The 15,218-nt window shown below is 31.7% G+C and overlaps 1 protein-coding gene across 3 annotated transcripts; it reads left to right on the forward strand.

Annotated features, from left to right (window-relative positions):
* The first annotated feature begins 2,287 nt into the window (after window positions 1-2,287).
* Window positions 2,288-13,191, forward strand: LOC148625352 (programmed cell death protein 10-like). Of its 3 annotated transcripts, none has more exons than XM_088568819.1 (8): window positions 2,288-2,397; window positions 5,643-5,777; window positions 6,139-6,192; window positions 6,655-6,781; window positions 8,043-8,169; window positions 9,639-9,726; window positions 10,740-10,825; window positions 11,537-13,191. In XM_088568819.1, exons 2-8 carry the CDS (start codon window positions 5,706-5,708, stop codon window positions 11,619-11,621), a joined length of 639 nt encoding a protein of 212 aa, XP_088424945.1. In that variant the 5' UTR covers window positions 2,288-2,397; window positions 5,643-5,705; the 3' UTR covers window positions 11,622-13,191. The 3 variants fall into 3 exon arrangements, with proteins under 3 accessions (XP_088424945.1, XP_088424944.1, XP_088424946.1); XM_088568818.1 differs by having other exon boundaries at window positions 2,288-2,316; XM_088568820.1 differs by lacking the exon at window positions 11,537-13,191 and having other exon boundaries at window positions 2,288-2,316; window positions 10,740-10,829.
* The last annotated feature ends 2,027 nt before the right edge of the window (window positions 13,192-15,218 follow it).

Here is a 15,218-nt window from a genome sequence, read left to right on the forward strand (position 1 = left end):
AGTGTAAATACAATGCAGAACACCATGAACTGCATCATTGAATACACCTACCATTAAACCTTCAAAAGAACAACCTGTGTAAATACCGAAATTGTAATTTCCAGCTGCTGACATTTTATATTATATGGTCTTCTATTATGCCGACAGCCTTTAGATTTTCCCACATTAAATGGAGTTGATTTCATTTGAAATTGTTTGTTAACACCAGTAACCCCCTCACAGTTCACATTTAGCAAATATAACAAGATGCACACTTCAAAGATAATTTCTCTGAGGTCATCATTAGATATCTTTTGAAGTTTTTTTTGAATGAAAATGTTAATGGCAATCACAGTATTTTATTTAGTAGCCGTCCGTATGTCTGTTCATGACTTCGTCCATGGCTACTAATCAACCTCAGTTGTGTATTATGTCACATGCAGTGAGTAAAATTATTGAAAAAATATAATTAAATGTCTTCTGTTATTGATTACAAATTTATATGTTGGCTTATTTATTTTGCCCGGCGCTACTAGCAGTATTCAACTGAGTCAAATCATAGGACAATGCAACAATAATCCAGCCTTGATGCCTTCTTTTTAAATTAGCACAACAAACTATTTAAATAAATTATACGAAACACGTTTCAACTCTTACTTAATAAAATGATGATGACTTGAATGATTATTTTTCTTCGTTTCGTTTTGCATTTTATATGTACCTCACCAAAAGGTCTTCATTAAGAGAAAACACACCTTTCAGTAAGCTCTGTAAGGCCCTGAAATAAAAGTAACAAAATCCACAAGAACACAATGATGATGTTTGTGATTAGGCTTACCTAGGTTTGGGAACCATCAATATTTATGTAGATGCTTTCCAAAGGACTTCTCAATTTTAATCCAGGACCTTTTTTCTTAGAATTTATCATGAACAACTGAAGGTTGATCAATTGAGGTACAAATAAAAACAATTAATCTTTTTGAAATATTTTAATACTCCTGTATGGTTTGATAATAAAATACATGTTTATATGTATTCCTTAGGTATTCATCTTGTGTACATGAAACAGCTTTTAGATTAATTCTATCTATTATGATTTTCAAGATATGAGGGATTGAAATAATTGTTTAAAGGGTCCATAACTCTTAAAGATGATAATGAAATCCTTAGCTATTTTTTAATAGAACATGATGACATCTACATGATCACCAAGTATGATAATGATATCCTGAAAAATGAGTTTGGGGGACCTATTAACCATATTGATAAGACGCTAATAAACAGGAGATAACTTCTACAATGGAAAATGAAATTCTTCATGGGATTATCCTGTGAAAGTTCTAAGAAAGGTTTATGGTCCAAATTTTGTAATGATATCTTGAAAGATGACGCAACAGGGCCATGCCAAAGTAAATATTGAATGGGGAAAAAACTAGCACTCTGTGACCTTTGACCTTGGGTGCAAATGAAAGGTCACATGGACCAAAGATCATTTATGAAGGTCCAACATCTCTGCAACTTCCGGTTCTCGAAATATAAATTTTTAAAACTTGAGTATGATATTTCAAGAGATATAACTCCCGTATGGTTTGATAACAAAATACAAATTTATATTTATGAATTAGGCCGTCTGCTTATGTGCATAAAACCATTTCCATTATTAATTATCAATTATTATATCTCTTATGGTTTTTAAGATATGAGCGATTAAAAGAAATTTTTTTAAAGGGACATAACTCTTAAAGATGGTAATGAAATCCTTAGCATGGTCATTTCCTAATTGAACCTGATGACATATACATATTCACCAAATATGGTCATGATATCCTGAAAAAATGAGTTCGGGGACCATGTTGAAAAAAAACGCCAATAAAAGGGAGATAACTTCCACAATGAATAATGGACTTCTTCACAGGGTCATCTGGTAAAAGTCCTTAATGAGCTCTATCGATGGTCTAAATTTGGTAATGAAGTCTTGAAAGATGAATAGAGGAGAGCACGTAAAAGAAATTTTTGTAAAGAACGGAATAAAAAAAACAAAAACAATAAGGTCTTTCCCTGGTAGGGAAAGCCCTTAAAAATAATGTAAAAACGATTTTAGTTTCCACTTCTGAAGGCCAAGTATTTTTCTTAGACAGGACAGGGTTTTTAATATAACCCGTGGTGTTTGGTGACATCAACATTATTTCTTTGTAACTTAAAAAAAAACGTATAAGATATACCATCCTTTCTCGGAAAATAATATCAACCGATATGGTTCCAGTTTACTTTTTCTCGGAACTCCTCGGATCATTTGCTCTTTGGAGTTATCGTAGCTGTTGTATAAAACCTAAACAGGTAGGGAAATTTACACACCTGTTTTGTTATTTTTTCATAGCTTGAATTCTTTGGTGCATAACTTTTATATCTTTTAAGAATGTAAGTCTGCTTTGGTCAAGCAAACTAAAACACAGAATACTCAATGAGGACCAGTCTTGACCACTTTTCCTCAAAAACTCACTTCCTTGATCCTAATGTAGATTATTGTTTACATTCATTCTTGTCGTACACACTGTAGGCAAGTGTTGTTCTATATTATTTTTTTACGCCACCCCTACTGTAGGCAGTTCTATAACATCATTCAATGAAGGTTTTTAGTACTTTGTAGGAAAAGCTACTACCCACCCCTCTTATATTATGGTTACAGACCACCAATTCAACCAATGAGCATTTGGAACGTATGCAAAAATAGTCCTACGCAGAAATTACCCCTGTTCCTCATAGTGCTGTGAAAAAAGTTCTCATCTTATTTAAAAAATTTAAACAGTTTCTGAAAGGAAAAACATTTCTGTATATTTTATAGGTGCATTTTGCTTCTTGTGATGTGAAGCCTAATCTCCATAATGATTTTTAAATATACCCCTATCTTGTGAAAACACTGGGATTTCCCATGCTATTTATAGACCCTTCACTTCCGGTGACCAGTGCTGCACTGCAAGTCTGCTAACCCCACATGCCATTCTGAGGATTGTGAGCTGACATATGTAGAATCATGCTGATATATAGTCCTCTGCAGGTTAAAGTTATGGTAAAGTCCAGAGAAGCCATTGAATATTGTGAAATTAGCATAGAAGCCTATGGAAAGTGGAATTAGTGGTTTTTAGCCTTAAGATGAAGTCATGGCAAAATGAAAAGTTTCTTGAAATAGCTTTAAACTACTTGAAGATCTTGTTAACTTTGCCATGAGAGGAATACACTACAAAAATCCTTCAAAATATGCATTTTTTTAAGTTATAGGTCCAAATTATGGAAAATTGGTCTTTTTGGCTGATTTTTATGTCCTATCTTGTAAAAAGTGTAGAAAATTTAGTAAAAATATCAAATATTAAACTTTGAGGGCTATATTTACCTAAATATGGTGGTAATAAGCACTTGAAATCAAGTTTTGTGTAGATTTGAGCAAAAATTAGGTTAGAAATGAGGAAAAACTCACTTTCATTACTGCGGTTAAGGCCATATCAGCATTCCCCTATGGCAACATGGAAAATCCATTATTGAGTACTTTTTTTGCATTAGGTGCCCTTTACTGGTCATGTTTTAATGTGAAAACACTGTATTTACAAATTTAAAGCCAAATATATTACCTTTTGTGAAAATTTAAAGATTTAGGATTTTTGACATGTGATCAAGAAAAAGGGGGAGGCATGTCAGAAATAAATTTTTAAAAATAGACCAATTTCTCAGGAAATGATTACTTTTAAAACTATTTCTTCATTGATATTGTTAAAAAACAAATTGTGATTGATATTTTTTATTTGAAAAGTCAGAAAAAGTTCTTTGCAAATATTTAATGCATTTAAGTATGGTAGAATATTGTCACTTTTTTGCTCGCACAACTTGGTTACCCTATATTTAAAAATCAAATATTTAAAAAAGTGCTTGTCACATTTCACTGAAACTTTGCAAATGCATTCAGTATGTGTGTAGGAAGATACCTGTATAGTTATTTATTTTTTCTAAGACAAAAAGTGACTCTTTAGGTTACAGACCACCAATTCAACCAATGAGCATTTGGAACGTACGCAAAAATAGTCCTACGCAGAAATTACCCCTGTTCCTCATAGTGCTGTGAAAAAAGTTCTCATCTTATTTAAAAAATTTAAACAGTTTCTGAAAGGAAAAACATTTCTGTATATTTTATAGGTGCATTTTGCTTCTTGTGATGTGAAGCCTAATCTCCATAATGATTTTTAAATATACCCCTATCTTGTGAAAACACTGGGATTTCCCATGCTATTTATAGACCCTTCACTTCCGGTGACCAGTGCTGCACTGCAAGTCTGCTAACCCCACATGCCATTCTGAGGATTGTGAGCTGACATATGTAGAATCATGCTGATATATAATCCTCTGCAGGTTAAAGTTATGGTAAAGTCCAGAGAAGCCATTGAATATTGTGAAATTAGCATAGAAGCCTATGGAAAGTGGAATTAGTGGTTTTTAGCCTTATGGTCTTTAGAGGCTTGGTGAGAATCTTGACGTTTGCAGAAGCATTTTTCTAATGTCCAAGGGGGACGACCAAGCAAAATACAAATGGCCTTCTAAGATGGTATTATAAGTATTTGGACTAGGTTGGTTTGGCAATAGTTGCCTCCCTGTTTAGTGAGGCAGGTGAAATCTTAAATATTGCCAAAGAAACATAAAGATGATGTTTTTAATCTGATGTATATGTCTCACAAGGGAGGGGACCAAGAAAAATTAAAATAGTCTCCCAAGACAATAATTATTTGGATTAGAAGAAACATGTGAATTCAAATACCTAAGTCCTTTTATAATTTTTGTCAGCCCTGTTATTAATAACTACCTAAATATCCAAATTTGGTTATGATATACAGTTTTCATTGTCCTAATGCATTCTCCTATTTTCATGGTCTGACGAATGTACATGTATGGGCCAAAATGTAAGGAACTGTATGTTATGGTCTGAAATGTCTTTGGGTCGATTTGTCTGGTATTGATAGCTGATAATGTCATTTTCCTAAACATTTAGTTGCCATGTTTTTACCATCCCTATCTTGGAAAAAACATAGATTGGATTTGTATTTAATCATTGAAGCTAGCAAATGTTTCCTAGACAGGTGTGATTCTTAGTTGCATTTACCAAGTATACGAGATGCTATTTTTAAGCTCCCAATTTAACCTGCACAAACCGGATATTGATGGTTTTTCTGGCCATAAGTGTAGTGAAGTCAGTTGAAACATGTATAAAATGCCTCAGCAATTGTCATTATGATCTGGATTACCCACACAAGAAATGTCAGCTACAATATTGCTTTGTTCAGAATCTCAACAGTGCTAATCAGGTGGAAGATACACTCTTGACTTGGGTAACTGCAGCATTGATTTATATTGATCTGTTTTCATTTTGATCTGAAAAGCCACATCACATCACAGCTAATCCAAGAAAACAGAGGAATCAACTCTGACACAGGTCAAGAGATTTTGAATAGAGTTCCACCTCCAGATGACATTTTAAAAAAAAGCAAGATAATTTCAACTCTTAGGGTCTGCCAATGCAACATTCCTTACTCTGTAAAGATTCTGTCAGGAAGTTCTTGAAGTAATATTTAAATTATGTCTGTTACATATGTCTAAATCCTTTAATCACTTTCTTGACATTTCAGCCATGATAGAGAAAACAACAATGTGATAAAGGAATATAGTTGTATAATAAAACAGAAATAATAATGGGAGAAAGCAATAAGTCACTGTATGCTAGAATGCTGGTGGATGTGGTCATTGGACCAGTCTTAGACAATGTAAGCCTTATTTAGATGTAGAAAACAGAATAAAGTACTATGCTGTCTAGTTACATATGTATATTGTCAAAGTACATTTGTATATATATGGTATTCTGCAAGGATAAAACAAGAATAGGTGTGGTGTATATGTCAAAGAGACTACAACCTCAAGCGGATGAAAATGTCAACCTAAGGCCGTCCTTTTAGGAGTATATTTTGGTAATTTAGTGTTTGTCTGATAAAATCATTTTGTAAGTTGGTAATGAATAGAATATATACAGATAAATTAATGGAACTTCTTTTTATGTCTTCTATATTCAGGTCTCTGATAAGTAATTTTTTCATCTCCCAATAATGCTTTCTTCTTGTTTTTTTTCAGTTGGAGAAAAAGGATATTTCAGCTGCTCATACATTAAGAGCTGCGTTTGCAAAGGTGAGTCATGAAGTTAATTAACTTTATGCTCTGTAATTTCATGCAATCTTGCACATGTAATATTTTTTAAAGGCATAGAACTTTGAAATAAATAAATGGTTTACAGCAAAAATATTTTAATAAAAGTCTACAGTAAAACTGGAGTGAAGCAAACCCGTTTGAATTAAACATGTTTAATTAGAGGAAGTGAATTAAAGCAGTAGAACACTCTCAGGGAGAAGATTGCACAAAATATGAAGCAATTCATTGAAAGTGGCATTGAAGTTGCCCCCCTCCACAACTTTAGAATGTTATTATCTTGCTGCATCCCTCTATTACCTTTACACTGTATTGCTGCTTTTATACATGTACATTTTATAATGCATAGAATTTGATCAGAACATGATTGGTATAGATGCTTTTTCAGTAGTCCAAATAATTTTGCAGTACAAAGATTTATTTAATATGTCTTATTTACTGTAGGCTGATAACACATTACCAGGATTTGTATTTGACACAGTCAGAGGAATCCTCAGAAAGGCAGAAATGTCTGATAAAGTTGACATGTGTGAAACTCTTCTGAGATTAGGTGGAAGTCAGGACAGTGATGGTATGTAGATAAAGGGTGGAAATTCAGTCATTTTACATACATGTATCAATGCATACTCACATAATCTTAATATTGGTTGAAAAGTCAACTGTATGGCAAAATATCTTTATAAGCACGCCAGCTAAGAATCATGAAAAATATGATACATGGTCGGAAGACCTAGTCCTAAAAGAATTGTCATGTTTCCTGTCACCCTACCAACCCTTTTCAGATCCCTGTATCCCAATGGTTTTATTTGTGACTTCAAATAAATTGATTAAAGAGCCTGTCAACTGTGTTACAGAAAAAAAGAAGAAAATAAAGCCAAAGATATTTTTATAATCCTAGATGGAAATACAAAGAGTTAGAAATACTGGTTGTTTATATTTAGAAGCTATTGTAAACACACATGTGAATATGCTCTTGGCCATGGACTAAGTCTATTACATGTTTAATCTTTGCAGATTGGTTTTTATTGTATTCTTAGTATGGTGTCACTTATTTCATTTCAAAATAAAAAATATAAAAAAATCCTACCTACCAACTCTACAACATTTTAGAGGGGTGATCAGAAACACAACATTATTTTTTTTACATATTTTTATATTTGATATTTTGTTTTGAGATGTTATAGTAAACAGAAATCAACATGTTGCTTTTCATATAACCCTTGATCTTAGGAGATATGCATTATATTGTAGAATTGAAAATTAAGGGAGATAACTCTGTAAATGACTCTGACATACAATAGAAATTATTGGATTTTTTATATGAATTATCTCCTAAGAGCTGACAGATTGAAATGAATAATTATACATTTCATCTTTTGACCCAAAAAGCAACTTAAAAATAAAAATGCATAGTCTTTTCCTTGGGTGTTTCACATCATACTTCTTAGACAGTGATACTAGAAGTTATCACTGTCTGAATTGTGTTTCAATCAATACAGTGAACCCTGTCTAAACGAAACCCTTTTGGACTTTATAATTGCTTTGATTTATAGAGGTGTTCAGTTTGCTCAGGTCCAAAATATATATTACATTGATATAAAGGGACTTTAGAAAGTGTCTGCTTAAAACAGGTCTTTAGATTATTCAGGGTTTGGTTTAGACAGGTTTCATTGTATTAGAAATACACATGTACATAGTAATATAGACTGACTTTTAGTAAAGTATGTTTAATAAAGCTTATAATTTGATTCAGAAGAAGTTTTTAAAGGGAAAAACAATGTACACATCCTGTTTGAAGAATGTTCTAAACATTGCTGTTCCATATTTTTTAGAATTGAAGTTGTTCCGTCCAGAAAAGAACTTCCAAGACCTTACAAAATGTGCCACAGGTTTGAAGGTTATACTGGGCAGGATACCAGACCAAATATATGACAGGAAGCAGTTTTTAGAAACAATCAAGTAAGAACTGCTTCTTTTGATGTATAAATAAAATTTAAAAAGAACTGTAACTGTTTATTTTACAATGTAATATTATGTTGAAATGTTTTGATATATTCTTCATGTTGTATGTTTTATTTTGCTTTTCATATGAACCATTTGCAGAGTCAAGATGGTGAAGAAATTGGAATGATTGCTCATTTTCATGCCCCTGTAACTTTAAGTTTGGGGCATATTGTTTTACCTCTGTCTGTCCATATGTCCTGCAAGTTTTGGCATGAAAACTGGAAAATGCTTACACAAACTGAATTGAAACTAAAAGAAATGGTATATATCCATAGGGGAAAGCTACCTTTACTTCTGTTTTTTTAAATCTGAACCTTTTTTGAGTCATGGAAATTCATTCATAAAATAGTGGTGTATTTTCCATTTTTTGCTCAAAAACACTTGCACCAATGTAAATTAAAGTGTAGAAGTGTATATATCTGTAGTGGTTAGCTTCCTGTAATGTTTTTTTTAAATTCCATTTTTTTTTCTTGTTTCTAAAATAAATTCATAAAAGGATTTTCCATTTTTTGCACAGTAAGTGGAGGGTTATTAGAAACTCTCATAAGTAGCTTAGCAGCTTAGTGAAAAGTAGTTTATTTAATGTATTGCCCAAGTTTCAGTAGACAAATATTCCAAGTGCAGGACATTATCTGTGTTTCCCAGACCTGTTTCTAGGTAGTCCTACTTTGAGTGTTTTGGCTAACAATTGCATCCATGTTGAGTGCAGGAGCATCTAGTGTTTTATCTACCAAGAGAAATGTTACTCCTTATCTAAACGTATTTTGACAATTGTATCAAAACTTAAGGAGATAGACCTAGGGTGAGGGACATAACTCTTGAAATTAGTGATGTATTTATATCATATTCAATTTCACCAAAGCCTATCAAGCTTTCATTTGAAACAGAATGAATCAGTTTTGATTCTTACATGAGATTGATGTATAATGCTGAATACAAACATTCCAGTGTTTTGAAAGAGTTGTCTCCCTTACCTTAGGTCTACTGTAAGATACATTACTAGTAGTTAAGGAGCACTCCAAGTAAGATCATAAAAAATGTGATTCATGGTTTGAAAGACTACATACTTTTATTTTTGATATTTTGTTTAAAATGATATAGAAATTAACATGCAGATTTTGATATAACTTGTGCTCTTAGGAGGTAGAAATTATATAGAATATACTGTAGAATTCAAAATTAAGGGAGATAAATCTGTTAAGGACACTAAAATACAGTAGAAACTATTGGAGTTTCAATGTGGATTATCTCCTAAGAGCAGACAGATTGGAGTGAATGATAATAATTTTCATTGTATAGACCCACAAAACAACTTAATAAAAAAAATATATGTATATATGTAGCCTTATTTGAGGTGTATCACATATTACAGAATTTACATGACTCTTACAGACTGTGACTTAATTTATATTTATACCTTTCAGAGAAATAGCCAGTTCAATCAAATTGTTGCTTGATGCATTTAACAAAGTGATAGAAGACCTTCCAGCAGGAGAAAGTGGAACCAAACAGGTAAAAATAATTTAACTGTTTATCTATAGGTCATGAATATGTTGTACAAATTGCCACTTTTACATAAATGTAATGATTCTCATGTCTTTTTAACATTTTTTGTGCTGAACAGAGATGGGCATGAAACTCCATGTTTATTTTGTCATCATTCACCTCTGGGAGCAATTACAATTGCCCTATCAAATTTAGTATAAAAGAATATCCTCAACAACATGAATTGCATTTTTTTAATAAGCTGTGGATAAGTGCTTGGAAAATAGTGCCATTGGTCATGGGCTAGGATATACATGTAGTCCTTTACTAGAAAACAAGAAATCCAAAATGATTATAAATGCTCCTGCAGTTGAAAGGTCTCCATTGTTTCTATTATTCATCCAATCCTCTATCAAAACAACTTATTTCAGGTTTATCTTTCGAAGATAACTGTGTAAAATCAAGTCTATGCATAAATGACTTGTAATAGCCCCTTGTGTTCTTAGAAATGACACAAATACATTTTTATACTGTAATTGAATTAATGTAATTAGTAAAATTGTTGTTGGTGCATATTGTGATTTCTAGTATTAGAAAATTGGTAAAAAAAGTTCTTGTTCACTTCTGTTTTTGATGATTAGATATGAAGTATTATCTATTGCCAGAGAAAAAAAACAGATACAGACACCATAATCACTATATACTGCCTTCAAAATGGGTGGGGGGGGTAAAATGGCAATTTAAAATCCCACCCACCAATATGCCTGTTAATAATGGTTTCTCCAATTTTGGAAGTAGACCTAGGGTAAGGGACAAAAGTCTTACAAATCATTGGAATGTTTATATTTAACATTTTACATCATTTTCATGTAAGCATCAAAGTAACTCGGACTTATTTCCTGTTTCAAATGAAAGCTTAATAGGATTTGGTGAAATTGAATATGATACAAACATTTCACTAATTTCAAGAGTTATGTCCCTCTAGGTCTACCACCTTAAGTATTGCTCTATGCCTTCATGCTTTTGTACTTTTGTTATAGATCTTGGAAGACAGAAAGAAAGAATTTGTGAGATATTCCAAAAAATTCAGTAATATGCTTAAAGAGTTCTTCAGAGACAGCAGTCAGTAAGTAGAATACTTTTTATGTAAATGTTTCTGTGAAGTTGTAGACAATCAATGGAGTATACCAAACCTTCTATTTTAAAAAAAAACAAAAACTATGTTATAAACATGTTATAATATTTTCTTATGTGTTGAAAGAATATTTGGTCAGAAGAAACTTCTCAGATATTTTCTGAAGTGACTGATAAATATGGTGAAGCTACTTATACAGGTTTTTAAGATATAAGAAGACTGGAGTATTTTGATGAAGCTATGCTTTCATTAGCATGAGCTTGATACACAAACTTTGTTTTTATAATACAAGTGCAAAAAAATGCAGTCATATAATGGTAGGGCTCTGTCCTTTGTCATTGGTTGACACTTGACTATATAGTATTAGTTAGTAGTTCTTTGTTCTTTATACAATTTTACAAGAAGTCTCCAAACCACAAAAGGAAGGTTGTTATTGAATTAAGGTGTTTATGGCCCAAACTATTTTGGAATAAGGGGGCAGAAACAAGCCCAGTTTAATTTTTGTCTAATTCTTCAACTGTGTCAAATATCTAATCACCATCCAACTTCAAAACTGTATCAAGCCTTAATTAAGTGTCCATACTTGCCCCAACCGGTCGTGTCAATCTATGCCCCTTGAAGCAATTCATTTTTTGTTGTATAACTTGTTCATTTTATCATAGAAAAATCCTTTTCTTAATCCTTTGATTTGATTTTTTTCAGGAAACAAAATGTGTTCATGAGTGCCAACTTTCTGATATTCCAGACCAACGTTATACTAAGAACAGTGAAACAGGAATGTTGTTGATAAATCATTTTGTAATGACCATGTGATGGTTTCCATGACCACACTATGCCTATACATTAGCATTATATGAGTGAAGGTTTAAATTCTTTTATGTTTTTCTGTTGACAAAAAATTATACAAGACATACTAAATGTTACCATCATGTTGCATCTGAAGCAGGGGGGTTAGCATATAGTTTTTAAGGTTTTTGGTCTTTGGTGAAATTATCCTGCATTTCTGTTTTTGTAAGACAAATGCATTGTGATTATAGCAATATTGATTGTTAAACCTTGTATACATTGCAACTAGTATTGTTAACTTCAGAAACCTTTATCTGATGAAAATATCTTAAGCAGTTAAGTACTTCTCCGTCTAAGAATCAGGCAAAATGTGTATAAGGTGTGGCACATGAAGGGAAAAATACAGATTTTATTAACCAAGTATTTATACCCGATAACCTCCAGAAATAACAATCAAAGTGTTTGTAAAATTTGCCTTTTTAAGATATTGATAGGTCAAATTTAGTTGAAATGCACTATCGAACAATGTTGGGAAAATTTTCCTGCACTTCTTATATAAGCATTCAAAAAAAAATATCTAAGTCACAGATGCTTCAGAATAAATTAAGATAGCTTTTCAGTTGTTTTCTAGATGTATTGAATATATTTGTGGCAAAAAAGACAAAATTGAGAATTCTGATGTGCCACCCATTGCCTGATTCTTACACAGAATGGTACTTAACTGGACAATTATCAAGAAGATTTAAACTTTGTATTATTTTATATGTGTATTAATTTAAGTTTGATAGAAAGTTTACATCTTTGTTTAATTGTCCAATTAACTTATTAAAAAACTTCTTTTCTATTTTCTAAAATTAGCTATATTACTGTCTGAAAAACAAAGCACCAAAAAATGACCTTAGTTAATCAAAATTATGTTTGTAATGAATTGTCATATGTGTGTGTTGTTTATAAGAGAGAGGTATTTTTGTGTACTCATCTAATACAAATAATGTCTGATGGAAATTTGTCTTCTATGATTTAGTGGAAAAGCATTTTAGATAATTTGGTGATGTTATTCATGCTCTAAAACACAGGGATAAATCTGGAGTGCAGACCAAATACTTGGTTTTGTAAAAAAATGAGAACATTATAGGTGATATCAATGATTTAGTCTCGTAGAAAAATAACAACTTGGTAGATCTGTAGGACTCATTTTTGACAATTTCAATGGTCATTTTTGTTTCAGAGATGTCTTGCTATAAATTCAAATTACATTTTTTCTCAAGCCAGAATATCTTTTCAGTCACCTACCAACAATACAAGCTGTTATAGAAAGTTTTAACGGTTGATTTACAGCTGATGATGAAATCAAATTATAAAAATGCTCCTGATTAATGGTTTGCAATATATATTCTGTAAAATACTTCGCAATATTAGTCTTCTAGAAAAATTACTATTTACTGTTTCAGATATTAATCAGCAATTAGATAATGATTATAAATTATGTTAATGTCAATATTTATCCTGGAGATGAATTTTTGTTTTTGCAAATGTTTATATTGTTACATAATAAAAGTCCATGTATTTGATTTGTTCTGTGTTTAGTCCCTTCCAGGGTAGTTTCTTTGAAGGAGATTTCATGTTTGCACTCCGTCTGTCTGGCATATCAGTATTCCACACTTTTCGGTTATGCATTCAGATACACATTTGATATTTGGTACATTGCTTTACAGATTAAATTCAAACTTGTTCCAGTCCCTTGAATTTTTTGCTGAGTTATGGCATTACTCAATTATCAAGGCCCATCCAAAAAACTAAGTATCTCCCACAATATTTTGGTCCAGTAGGGGACATTATGTTTTGCAAGAATCTTTGTAATTGCTATCATACATTTGAAATGACTATTGATCTAGTTACACCCAGGTTTTCCTATACAACAAAAGCTAATGAAGTTAAAAAGCTGCAATGAATGTGTTAAAATTTATTGAATTGATCACATATTTATTTATAGTGTTCTTTGATCACTGGATATATACAGTAGCTATATTAAAGCAATGTACATATGTTCAGAATAAAATATTCATAGCACATAAATAAAATACAGGAAATCATATCTGTACAATTTGTTTAGTCTCAACAATAGATGAACACCGTGAGGTCTAGATCTTAGATTCTAAAGTGATATTGAAGTTTCAGGATACATGTACTAGTACTATCTGAAACTTTTTTACTTGTAAAAATGTAAGAAGTGAATCAAAAAGGCTATAAAGGGAGTGGGTTTGCTATCAATTTCTCTCATTTTTGCCAAAATTTATGCACAAGATATTTCATTGAAGGGGGATGGTCCAATCCTATGATGGTTTAATGCTTTGTAAAATATGTAAAATATTCATGAAATCTACAGTACCAGAACTCATTTCAATTTCATTTTCCAAATTCCCTACATTCAGAATTACACAAAGGACCAAGAAACATGTGAAAATATACATCCAATACACTTACTAAAGTAGGTTTAAGTACAGCACATGTATATCATCAAAAACTTGTCTCCCCTTGGAATTTTAGTGAAATAGTCTAAACCTGTCTATGTCTTACTATCTTGCTAAACTGTGGAGCATTGTAAAGCATGAACAGAACAGCAATGCTTCAGAATAGGAGAGTACATGGAAGACAACTAAAAAACAACTAATAATCACTCATAAAATTTCTAATTCATTCTGACTTACAATCCTTAATTGGTTCTTTCTAATATAACTTTATAATTAACAATCATAACTCTCACAAAGCAAGTGTGAATTCGTAACTATGAAAATTCACCCATAACTTCTCACATAAACCGGAAGATACTAAAATATATTCTGCTTTTCTATTGCATTGAATGCATTGCTATTATTTGTTGTCAAACTACTGTGTTTTGTTTCACTAAAACCTTACTACATTCCCCTCACTCAATAAGGGTATGTAACATTCATTACCATTAAAAAAACTTGAACAGTGTTCAAGAATTCCCATTTTCCATCACATGTGGCAAGTAAATTTTGACCAATTTAAAGTGGAATCTGACAGCTTTTTGCATTTCTGCTTTAGGAGATAGACCTAAGGTAAGGGAACGTAACTTTTACAAATCATTTGAATGTTTGTATTCAGCATTTTACATCAATGTAATATATGCATCAAAGTAATGTGGACTGATTCCATTCTGTATCATATGAAAGCTTGAAAGGCTTTGGTGAAATTAAATACACTACAAACATATCACTGATTTCAAGAGTTAAAACCCTTACCCTAGGTCTACCTCCTTTAATGATCAGGAAAAGTGAAAATTAAAAAAAAAATCTAGAACTGAAGGTGGGGTTCATATTATTTACCCTATTTAACAAAGCTGAGCATATACATCTACTGGGCTGAAATTACTTTACACTTCTAACACAGCCTACAAATTATTAATAAAATCTCTACATTGCAAACACCTAATATATAAATGGTAGCAAAATAACAATAAACAACAATTTTAATAAATAATGAACAAGTAACAATTCAATATTTTAATGGGTAAAGTTCAAGCAAATCCAAGCATGAAAATATTTCATTGTAGTGAGCTTTAAGTTAGTGCCTT

Source organism: Perna viridis, chromosome 2 (assembly GCF_037379345.1).
Source record: "Perna viridis isolate PV_CMFRI_1.1 ecotype Kerala chromosome 2, ASM3737934v1, whole genome shotgun sequence".
Lineage (NCBI taxonomy): Eukaryota > Metazoa > Mollusca > Bivalvia > Mytilida > Mytilidae > Perna > Perna viridis.

Coding starts and splice junctions, on each gene's coding strand:
- LOC148625352 (XM_088568819.1), top strand. CDS start 5,706: ATGGGAGAAAGCAATAAGTCACTGTATGCTAGAATGCTGGTGGATGTG. Junction 9,727..10,739: donor GAGAAAGTGGAACCAAACAG/GTAAAAATAATT, acceptor CTTTTGTTATAG/ATCTTGGAAGACAGAAAGAA. Junction 10,826..11,536: donor TTCTTCAGAGACAGCAGTCA/GTAAGTAGAATA, acceptor GATTTTTTTCAG/GAAACAAAATGTGTTCATGA.